The sequence below is a fragment of the Centruroides sculpturatus genome, unplaced genomic scaffold (assembly GCF_000671375.1).
Source record: "Centruroides sculpturatus isolate CEXI.00-Female unplaced genomic scaffold, Cexi_2.0 scaffold46, whole genome shotgun sequence".
In the NCBI taxonomy this organism is placed as follows: domain Eukaryota; kingdom Metazoa; phylum Arthropoda; class Arachnida; order Scorpiones; family Buthidae; genus Centruroides; species Centruroides sculpturatus.
This window is the reverse complement of record NW_019384418.1, coordinates 147,820-160,772: the sequence shown is the minus strand read 5'-3', so window position 1 is coordinate 160,772 and position 12,953 is coordinate 147,820. Positions and strand designations below refer to the sequence as shown.

General features: G+C 26.5%; 1 protein-coding gene across 1 annotated transcript in view; it reads right to left on the bottom strand.

Annotated features, from left to right (window-relative positions):
• Positions 1-3,488, bottom strand: part of LOC111619313 (ribose-phosphate pyrophosphokinase 2-like) — a gene marked incomplete at its 5' end in the record, with an annotated part of 6,297 nt that extends 2,809 nt beyond the window's left edge. Inside the window, 2 exons of the mRNA XM_023361019.1 lie at positions 1,532-1,705; positions 3,355-3,488. Coding sequence (XP_023216787.1) covers positions 1,532-1,705; positions 3,355-3,488 — 308 coding nt within the window. The remainder of the gene's footprint in view (positions 1-1,531; positions 1,706-3,354) is intronic.
• Positions 3,489-12,953: the final 9,465 nt, after the last annotated feature.

Below are 12,953 nucleotides of genomic sequence, written 5' to 3'. Positions count from 1 at the left end.
CCTGTTGGACAGTATGTTGTGCTGCTTTCGGTTAAAAAAAAATTATGTAACACGAGGGAAGCAGCAACAATCAAAGTGATTAAAAAAAATTATTACAAATATCGTAAATAACAGTTCACAAATGCATATATACAGATATTTTTTGAAGGGGGGAAATGGTCTTCACAATTTGAAATCGATCGAACACACTGTGCGCGAATGCTCGTGTAAACGCGCGCCATCTATTGTAGGATAATTGTACTTCGCGGGAGTGTATTAAAAAATTAAAAAAACGTTCCAAAGCTTCATGGCAATCGTACTATGCCACAAACCTTCGCTGGAGTATATTAAACAACTTCCCAAAGTTTCACGGCAATCGGATAAACGGTGTGGTAATGCATGAAGGACACACACACAGACAGACAAACATACATTCATTTTTATATATATAGATGTATCACTTAAGGAAATTTTAATAAAGATATTTATCTTAATTATGAAAATATAGTAGCATGATTTTTAATTATTGGAACCTAACCCTCCTTTTCGTACTAGTTCTTTGTTTCGCATAACTCGGATTTGCATAACATGGCAATTTTTTGGAACGTCACTACCGTGTTATACGGGGGTTACCTGTAAACAGTAATAGGTTTGATTGAAGGTATGGTATTATATTAATACAATAGCAAGTACAGTACTTACCAGTATTAGATATAAATAAAACATTTTTTAACACACCTTAATAGAAATAGTTTGCCAATAGTTTCTGATGTCCAACTTTCTTCAACCAATAAGATGCAAGCCAAATTCATAGCCAATCAGAAAAAAGCAGCATTAATTGCAAATATGTACTGTATTGCAAGAGATGCTTCTCTAAAATTTATGCCATTAAAATGTAGTCACTGAGCTTTGAAATTCTAATTGACAGTTCAATCCATAATTTAAGATTAGAGATTTTGGGAAAAAAAAATATTTGAGATAACATGGAAAATATATTGAATTAAGGGTGAAAATGCAGGAGGAAAAATAAATTTTAAGATAAAGGAGTTTTCAAGATAAACACATTTGAGATACAGGTTCAGCTGTATTTCCTGAATAGGATCTTGTATAATCTTTTGCATTTCTATGATAAGAGTCTAGATACAAAATTTCTCATTTATTATAAGGATTTTAATTCTGTAAATAATTCAAATTAATAGTTATTCAAAATTTTTAAATTAATTGGAAGATGAATACAATATGATGTATTTATTTATTAATAACTTTCTATTTTGCAATTTTCATTGATTTTATTTCAGATAAAAAGATGAAAAATTTGCCTAGTGTTTAAAAATTGTCACTGCATTGTGTCTGTGTAAGCAACAAACAAAAAAAAAATTTCATTGATATTAATGCATTACAATTTTACAATATTACTTTAGTGAACTTATTAACTTAATGTTATATTCAACATTAGGAAAAATACTGGATATATTTTTATATAGTTTTAAATTTTTTTACAATTTGCAACATAAAACTAAAATATATTCCAAAATAATTTATTTATACTTACTTTTCAGCAGCATGACACATGGTACCACAAGTATCAGCCATATCGTCAACAAGAATAGCTACTTTATCCTTGACATCACCTACTAAAACCATTGAAGCTACCTCATTAGCTTTCTTTCTCTCTTTATGAATTAGGGCAAACTCCACATTTAATCTATCTGCAATAGATGTGACCCTAAAATATTCAAATTTAAAATAATTTAATGTTTAAAAATATTTTTTAAAAACCTATAACAAATATTGTTATTTTTTATCACTGTAAACATAGAATTTTATGTATTTCAAATTTTATTATATAATTTCTAAAATTGCTCATTTTCATCATAACAGAAATAATACTTTTACACAACAGTGATAATTATTAAATGATACAGCCTAATTATTTATATAGTTAGAATCTATAAATTATATAGTATGTATACCATGCTGAGGTAAAAGCTTAAGTTAGCTGAATGCTATGGTGGGTGTCCAGATGACATGGGTGCAAAGTCATCTGCAATCAGTATAGGAAGTTACTAGTTTGGTTGAGAAAAAGCAAGCAAATGTTTAGTTGCTTTTTCTCAACTTATTGGGAGTTTTTATTCAAATCTAAAACCAAACACAAAATGACTGTTATCAATAAATAATATCAATAAATCAATAAATAATTTTTTGTGAGTGCAACTGTTGTCCTTTGTGGAAAAGAGCCAAGAATCCATAAACTTATTTCAAACAAGCAGCAACAAACTTCACACTAATTTGTTGTAATTAAACAAGTGAATTTCATATTAATAAAGTAAAATGGAACTTTTATGATCATTATTCTATACATGTTTGTATTATTTTAAAAAATTCATGATAGTTGTCCATGGGATTCAAAATTGTAAAGTTAGTGGTCCATGAGGTCAGAAAGGTTGGTGACTACTGATATAGTGTGTTTCAAAATTCCTGATACAAACTTGTAGGTCAGATTCCTTAAAAAAATAAAATAAAATAAAAATGTTCAATAACATTTTTCAAATAAAGTCTTTATTTTGAGTTATAGACATTTAAAGTTCAGTGATATCATTTCCAGAATTTGCTGCACCTGAAAACATTTTATTCCAAACATTTGAGAGAAGATGGATAGAATGAGATGACCCAATATCTTGGACTCCACAATTATCAGATTTAACTCCACTTGACTTTTTCTTTTGGGAAAAGAGTCTTATTCACAAGATCCCTGTACAGTCAGTGAAAGATTTGCTTGCACAAATTATGGTCATGGCACAAGAAATTCAACACATACAGGTATTTTTGAGCAAGTGTATCAGAACATGCTTTACAAATATATTGTTTGCATAGATGTTGGAGATCAACTATATTGAGCAACTGTTGTAATGGATCATGATGCAAAGCCAAATAAACACTTAAGAAGTATTACACATTTTATAAAAAGAGCATTGCTTTCAAATACATATAAATAAGTAGATTCATCTTAAAATTTTGTGTTTATTTTTTTCTTAAAACCTTTAAATCTAAATAACAGAATAAAACATGAATTTGTTCTTATTTGTATGAAAACATGGAAAAGACATCACTGGACTTTAAACATCTACAAGTAGTTAATAAAGGCATTATTCAAAAAATGCTACTGAACATTTTTATCTTAGTTTTTCTTAAGGAATCTATCCTATAAATTTGTAACAGAAATTTGAAAACATCCTGTATATACAAGTCAAGAAAGTAAAACTGTTATAGGCATTTGGCAATTTATAATATTATTTTAGTATCACTTCAATCTCATTTTCTAGAAATGTATAAATTTAAATTAGAAATTAATTTCTATTTTAAAAATATACTTACCGTTTGGCACCTCCAGCATCAGGAGAAACGATAATACTATTTCTCCATTCTGGTATATTTTCTTTAATCCAGAGTAAGACAGCAGGCTCAGCATATAAATTATCTACTGGTATGTCAAAAAATCCCTGGTAAAGTGAAATTTACATCAGTAAATTAAATTAATAATCTATTATATACAGAATATGTTACTGCAAAATCTATTTCCAATTCATTAAAATACTTGCATAAAACTAATTGTAATTTATATGAATCATTTTGATGCTTATTTTATGTAGTTTAGCCCTATTGCATTAACTGTTTAATTTCATTTAAAATAATTAGAAGTGAAAATATGGCCAGTTTCACTTTTGCTATAATGATACTTCTCCCTGCCAATCAGACTATTGAACTTAGCCTCATCCAGTATAAAAATGCTCCATAAAATAATTTTGAGTTGACTTTAATTGATTTCCAATTATTTTTTAAATTTTGTTATTAATAGGAAGATTATTTTAAATTAAATTTTAGTCAGGCGGACTGATGTCATTTCTTTCAAGTAAAATAAAACAGCACCTAAGCAAAGAACTCTTATAGATAGGCAAGAAAGAAACAAAAAACTATGCTTGATTAAATATTATCAACATAATTTACATGCAGAAATAAGTACCTAATGTGAAGGTACAGTGGAACCTCTATATTCATCATTAATCTGTTCCTAACAAATATGGAATATGACAAATATAGAAACAATTTTTCTCATAATAAATAATATTAATGATCATAATTGAAGTTTAGACTATTTACAAAAAGTCAAAAATAACTTTTCGAGTCTATCTTTATCTGTAAAAGTTCGTCCGATGGAGAATTACTTTTAATAAAATAAAAGACAAAACTGTCCAAAAAGGATCACCATTTATTACTTGTGTTCCAAGACTAAAACATTTTCGGCGACTGACCTTCCTTTTTAGGCTACTTGTCGCCGTAAAGTTCACAAAAAGTCCTTTTAAAAACACAAAACATCCAATTAAAATTTTATAAAATTTCTGAAAAAGGAACTGGTGACATGCAGTTGTCTTGCTTCCATCANAAGGTATGATGGAAGCAAGACAACTGCATGTCACCAGTTCCTTTTTCAGAAATTTTATAAAAAATTTTAATTGGATTTTTGTGTTTTTAAAAGGACTTTTTGTGAACTTTATGGCGACAAGTAGCCTAAAAAGGAAGGTCGGTCGCCGAAAATGTTTTAGTCTTGGAACACAAGTAATAAATGGTGATCCTTTTTGGACAGTTTTGTCTTTTATTTTATTATCTATCTTTATCCCTTATACACCACCATAGAAGTAACAGTTTTAAAATTGCTTTGAAGAATACTTCTTAAACACAGGTAAAAATTGGTAGAAAACTTCACAATGTTAAAAAAGATCAAGTGTCAGCCTTTTCTTGTAGGTTCTGACACTTTTACAATTAAAAACACAAAAGAATTCTTCACACCATATTATTTTCCACTTTTTAAACTGCTTCTTATTTATTAATTATGAAGAAAATACATCCTGAGTTATCACAAAAATTGTAACTATATGCAAATAACGTAGATACTCGTAACTACCACTAGAGGGCCAGAAGCAGTTTAAAAAGTGGAAAGTAATATGGTGTGAAGAATTCTTTTGTGTTTTTAATTGTAAAAGTGTCAGAATCTACAAGAAAAGGCTGACACTTGATCTTTTTTAACATTGTAAAGTTTTCTACCAATTTTTACCTGTGTTTAAGAAGTATTCTTTAAAGCAATTTTAAAACTGTTACTTCTATGGTGGTGTATAAGGGATAAAGATAGACTCGAAAAGTTATTTTTGACTTTTTGTAAATAGTCTAAACTTCAATTATGAAGAAAATACATCCTGAGTTATCACAAAAATTGTAATATTAATGATATTCAATTAATCTGTTCCCATCCTGAAAAAAAGATACAAGAATAAAAATTATGTTGTTTGTAAAACTTTTATCTTTATTGTACTAAATAAATACAGTATAGTGGTAGAAGGGGAAGAATAGTATTATTAATATAGTATTATTGTTTAGAAAAAGACCTATCAATTAAAACATTAGGCAATTCCAATTATGATCATGAGGTCTGTTTTGCCAATGATTCAGTAACACTCAATTTAATAAAGAACTTATTCAGTGTTAAGTTTTTGTCAGCTTTTTAAAACTTTTCTGAAGTAGGTAATTACATTATCATTGAATGTATTTGTATTTTGGTTGAAAATAGCAACATTTGGCTGCCACTTTGGAGCAATTGGAACTTGGTTTCTCACATTGATTATTTTTCAATAACTCAACAACACACATTACGACAGTACAGCTACCTAACATGGCTAGCTGATCGGCACGGGCATATGATTGTAGTGCCACTTCCAGTGTTGGGAATGACAACGAATACAGAAAATACTGATGAATATGGAAAAATAAAAAAGTCATCAAAATGCAATGAAAATCGAATATTACAAATATAGAGGTTTCACTGTATTTACACAAAAAATATATATTAAGAAATTTTATAAGTCTTACTTCTTTATTTTCTCTATTTATTTGAAATTTAACAAGTATTTTAATGGGTACAACAACTAATAATGAAGAATAATGAAGTATTCAGTTTATTTATAAATAAAATTAATATATAATACATAAACAAAAATCCAATTTTATGACATCTAAAAGAAATATGCATGAAAATTAATAATATAGAAAATAAAATAAACCTGTAACTTTTCAAAGCACAATATTTCCTTTTACAATATATTCTGAATAAACAATGCATTCTAAAACATAATAATTAAAAATTAAGTTAGACCAACATTGAAAGTTTCATTTAAGATGTAACATATTAATTATTCCTTTTAATGTGTTGAAATTAAAAATCAATCTAATCCAAATATAAAATCATTAATAACTAACAACTATTTTTCCTGGTTGCAATTTGTATGAAAATGATTGTACAAAGGAAAAATAATTTATCTATATATATAAAAATGAATGTATGTCTGTCTGTGTGCCTGTCTGTATGTCCTTCATGCATTACCACACCGTTTATCCGATTGCCGTGAAACTTTGGGAAGTTGTTTAATACACTTTCGCGAAGGTTTCTGGCATTTATCCTACGATAGATGGCGTGCGTTTACACGAGCGTTCGAGCACTGTGTGATCGATCAATTTCAAATTGTGAAGACCATTTCTCCCTCTTCAAAAAATATCTCTATATATGCATTTGTGAACTGTTTTTTATGATATTTGTAATAATTTTTGTTTAATCACTTTATTTCAATTTTTTTTTGCTAATTATGTATTCGCTCGAACTTCATTAAAACCTTAACTGTACTCCGAACAACAACCGAAGTTGTAGGAAGAAATTCGCATATTTTACCAATCTAGGTATCCCCTTTTCCAAATTTTAATATCGACTCAAAATAATTTAAAAAGACAAATTACAATAAAACGGTTTATTATCCAACTATCAGAAATTTCACGTGCCAAGGAAGAGGAAAGAGCAATNACATTCCCAGCTGTTATATTTTATAATAGGGAAAGTATGGTTCTCTATAGATAATAGGAAAAAATAATAATTTAATTTCATTATTAAATGTTAAAACTAATTATTTTTAATTATCATATATAAAATTGCGTTTTTTTTACTTATTTTAATAATAATCCTATTAAATATGCGTGTTTAATTTAAACAACAAAGTAACTAGGAAATTTTGAAAATATATTTAAATGTAGTCATTTTATGAATTAATTAAATACATTTGTGATTTGAAAATTGAATAAAATTTTCATTTTTCAGTCAACGAGTCAAACGACTGACAAAAAGAAAACTTAATAATAAATTCGGAGATAGACGTATATATTAATGAAAATTCTCTCTGAGTTAATAATCATAGTGTAATAATTACATGAAAGATTCGTGACAGATGGGAGTTATTATTGCCGAATTTTATTCCTTTCTTCATTAAAAGACAAATTTTGTAGTTTAAATGAAACATTCATTTCATTTATTTACATTTGGTGATTTACATCAATCAATGTTAGTAGAAGGAGTATCCAGAAAGAAATCATTAAACGCTAATCCAAATTTTGGTATAATTAAATAAATAATTCCATTAATTATGTTTTAAATGACCATTATATTGACAAATTTTCTAAGTTCATGATGTCGTTTAATTACATTAATAAATTAAATTTTAAACATATTTTCTCTCCCAACTAAATGCATTGTTCTCTAAATTACAACCGTGGATAAAAGTTTTAAAAAGTTATCTCTGTATAAAAAAAATAATGAACTTTTAATAATTAAAATAATATTAAAAATTGATTATAATTACGTTATCATTTTAAAATTTATAAATAGATATGGAACGAAATTTTGAAATTTTCATGATTTATTTATATTCTTGTTGCACTTCTTTTGAATTATTAATATATGTTGAAAAGAGAAGGTGCAAGATGATGTTTCAATTCTGCTGAATTAGTAAAATGTTTGAGTTGTGTTAAATTAGTTGCTTGGTCTATAGTTAAGTTGAATTTGTAACGTGGTGCTATTACACGTTTGCTGAATTAGTAAATTGTCATTGTAGTTGCAGTTTGTTTATAAATAAAGTAGTACGATGTCACATTCATGTTACAAACAAATAGAACTGAATTACATTTATAAAGAATTAGTAATAATACATTACTGAAGACATTTTTATTGCATTTTCGCTATACTAGAAAGCTAGTACTCTCAAATTTCTCTTAAATTACTAAACTAATGCCCGCTACCGTTCTCATGAACAAGATGCTTTTACTCAGTTCTTCTACTAAGCTAGTAATTTATTATTACCGAAGTCTTTCGTACCATTAGTAATGTGATTTTAATGTAGTTGTGCTACATTAGTGTAATTTCGTTCTGCTGCAATTCTTGATGAGTTCTTCCCAAAAGCCTTTTTAATGCAATAACACTATCATCATTCCATAGAATGTATTAAGGCGAAACTCATACTTTTATGATTCTAAGTCTATCAAATAATTTTAACAGAATTAAATGTAAATATTTGTTAATTATATATAAAAATATCAATTTGAATGTATAAAGGAAAAACGTTGATTTATCTTCTAAAATCTCTTTTCTTCGATAAAGTTAATTATGTTTCAATTTGTTACTGATCTATAGCCTATCGATCAGTACATTTTAGCAAGAAAATTTCTCTCCTTTATTACTGAAGACTCAGTAATTACTACAAGTAGACATCCTAACGACGAAGTGGATTTCCTACAATACACTAGAACTCATCTCGTCTGTTTGCACTCTCTTCATAAATATTTAAGGTTTTTCTTCTCTCTTAACTAATCTAACCTGTTAAAAGTTCTTACTTAGAATAGGCTCTATATATGTAGATTATTGTATCGGCATTTTGTATGAGGTCGTGAAAATTTATTCTCGAAACGAACAAAAATCCGAAATTGGAACTTCTTATTGATTTTTTTTATGTTGTATTAACAGTTTAAGATTTAAATTTTCGTAGAATAATTAATAGATTTTCTTAGACTCTAATTATATTCTCTTGAGATTAAATGTAATAAATAAATAAGAATATTTTTCGAACTTTCTCAAATTTAATAAATTGATCCTTACTATAACTATAATATATAAATAATATATAATACTAATCCATAAATAATGTATTTAATTATTTGTATTTCGTATAGAATATGCTCTCTATCAAGAGTCATTTTAACTTACTTTACACTAATTACTTAATCGTTATTTTATTACCACTATTACTTTACTACGTTAATGATTTTTCTTGATCAATAAAACTCCAGTTGATTTTTTTTTCTTTAACAAGCAGTATGAAAAGACGAGGGGAAAAAATCTAGTTTTTTTTTCCTGTATTAAATCTACAATGTTTTTACATTATACAAACTCTGTTTGTATTTTGTGAAAATATAATTATGTAAATAAGTGATGATTGGTTTACATCACTGATAGATCACTCACAACACTCAAAGAAAAATATCAATGAGTCTGATGTAAAAACTGGTTTCACTATTAATAATGTTTTCCAACACTTGGAGAGTAAACAATTTCATTTAGTACTGTACTGTACAGTCTTTGAATAAACCCTACTACAAACAGCTTGCTTTCACTGTACATGTATGCTATACTTTATACACTATTACTTAAGTTAATACATTATTCTGTATAAAAGTTTGAATAATTCTAAATTTAAAATTAAATTATAGTTACTACTTTAGTTAAGAGATGGCACCTAACGTCTACCTCTAGTTGTTCTTATATAATTTCTAAATTGATATTTGTAGCATAATTTCTGCCCAATTAATTTGGCTGATGGTTGGCTGATTATTAATACATCAGGTTCTTGGGATGTTTATATACACCTCTCTTTTTATTTAGTCTATTTTTACACAATTTTGAAATAATGCAGTTTACAAAAGAAAACTAATCCTCTTTTTTACATTATCAATTTTTTTACTTTAAAATAGTTTATTTGAAAATTTTTAAATTTGACTTTTTGTCAGAATTGTTATTGTTAAAAAAGTTACTATTTTTGTTGAAAGACTGGTTTTAAAATTACATGTTTTGAAATCAAGCGTTCATTTATTTATTTAAGCACATCCTATAAAGCATTTTTCTATAAGATGTATATACAGTATCCATCATACAACATATTACTTCTACAATATGGTTTCGCTCTAACATGGTTTGAAAATTGGGGATATCCCCGTACAACACAACATCCAGTTTTGCTCTAACACAGTTTTGGAAATCCTCCACACAAAATTTCAAATTTTTAAGTGTAAACTCCATCATTCGATTTTTTTTTTTCATTGAAGTAAGTATACGTGTTGTCTTAAATTTGCCCACAGATTTTAGAATATTGAAATTTTCAAATTACTCTGTGCTTTTCACCAGGTTTACTTTAATGAAAACTGATAACATAAGGAAGAAACAATTGCACTAACTTTCCTATCAACCAGGTGTCATTTTTGTTGCTTTCAGGTTTTAACCCTTAAGACTGTCACTGTGTTTTCTTTTTATAGATTAATCTTCATAATTAGTAGCTTATTTAAATATTTTTAGGTAGTGTTATTAAACTTTTTTCGACTGTAAGTATTACTTACCTATGAATGATTACTTCATTTGCAAAAATGACAAATGAAATACAGTGGTATCTTGGTACTCAAACAATTCAGAATTTGAACAAAATTCTGGAAAAAAGTTGCTCAGTACTCAACCAAACAAATGCAACCTACTAGAACAAATTTTCGATTAATAACTTATTTTTATTTCGTCATCCATAAAAAAATTTTTATGATAAAAATATAAAATATGAAAATATTGCTGATACTTCTGGCTGATATCAACAAAATAGCAGAGATGACAATGATAATTTATAAAAAGAAAACACCCTGGTTTAACTAAAATTAATATTAATACATAATAAAGTACTTTTAATTGTGATTTTTAGTTAATTAAACACATTTCTCTTAGTAATAACAGGGATGCACAACCTTTTGTGAAGAAGGGCCAAATTAGGATTAAGTTTACTGACTGGAGGCCGGACCTCCAAGTGATTAATGCGATGGCTGAGATTGGATGCTGGCGGCAATCTTCTTNATAATATCAACTAATACTAATAAAATTAAAATTTTTATCAAAATAAAGTTTGACTATAAAAATGTCTAAAAATATAGGGTTTTGTAGTTTTATTAAACAGTAATTTTAAAAGATGAAGATTTGTGACTTGACTCTGAAAAATATCGAATAACTTGACGCCGATTTATTTTCTTTTTTCTTCTAAAATACATTGGAAGCAGCTGTTGAATAAAATACCATGCACATCTGGAATTTTGATTGTTACATCTTTTTGCTTTCCTATAATACGCTTATAATGTGGAAATAAATAGAACTATCTAACAAATGTTCCATTTTTGAATTACGATATGAAATTATAGGCTACTAAAATTGAGCTTTAACGGCGTTATGGTATAAAATCTTTCTATTTATATTTAAAATATTTTTTGAAAACGTTGAAAGTATTTCAGCATCTTTGTATAAATTTATACTTAGGAAAGCATTAGTATTTAATTTTAGAGAGAATTTATGATGATTATGTTAAGACTTTCATCTTCGAATATACAGTAACAGCGTATAAAACTTCGATACTTAGAGAATTTTATGGTTATTTTTTATGTTCTATTTTTCTTTCTTCGACCTTTTAAATGTTAAAGAATATATCACATCCGATATACTTCTGAATTTGTGTTATGTTAATTAAGAAGAAAGCCTCAAAATATTTTTCATTTGTCAAGAAATGGAAAATGGGTGCAAAGGGAATAATAATTTCTTATTATGAAGATTTAGATGTTAATTATATATAAATGTAGTAAATTAAAATACAAGATTATTTATAATAAAGAAGAGTGCATACAAATTCTAATTACAATAAAACTTCATAAAAGTAAATTATTTAAATGTAAACTGTATCTCATCTCTATGTTTAGGAATGATAATTAAAAAAAAGTAATGATAATAAATTAGTAGCTGTAGTCTTATGGAAAAAAAACTGTAACTAGAAGAAATAATAAATTAAAAAAGTATAAAATTTTATATTTTAAGCGAAATGTAAACATCTTTTTCGATAAAAAATACATTCCCAAGTTGATTTTTATGTCTTACCAAATGGGAAAAGCGGATTAAACTCACAAGTTTCCAATTAACCAAACTCTTCATGTGTACTGATAACAATTTCTGTATTGTTCTATAAGTTAATAAACCCAACTATCTTCGTTTGACAACAAGACAAAAATATATCACTTGCAGGAAATGAGATTTTCTTTTATTTACTAGAAGATGATTAGTCAGAAATATCTCCCAACCAATAATACAATAAACACTATTGAAAGTGATAGAGAATTTCTTACTAATTGCTAAGCTTTGAAACATTTTCATCATACTGTGTATTTAAATAAGTATTAAACTTATTTGCATTTTAAAATAATTTAAGTCTACAAATAAAATTACATCTGAATGATTTCTGTTTTAATTATTTAATCTTTTCATATAATTTAAATATTTGTAAATGTAATTGTTTTCTTATTTTATTCGAATTAAATTATATTTATCAAAATAATGATGATATTTATTATAATAGTTATCAGATTAAAATGAATTTGTGATTGTTACGTAGTGGAACTTAATAATGCTTAATGTTTAATTAATATTTATGATTTTAAAAAAAAGTTATTAAACTGATATGATGAAGTGTAAACACATATCATTAAGGAAGTAAAATTATTTCCTTAATGATATATGTTTACACTTTTCGTTTACGTTTTTCGTTCTGTGCAATGCTTTACTAATTTTGTATTATTTTTAAGCTAAATTTAATATGATAATTGTAATGTTTCATTAAAATATATCTTGAATTGTTTGAATTCTCTTATTTTAAATAATATAAATCTTATTCTGATTAAATGTTGTTTCTGTTGTTGCTATTTCCTGTAATTCTTTCGAGAATTCTGTGAATTTAAATCACAAAAATATTATTTATTTATTTATTTAT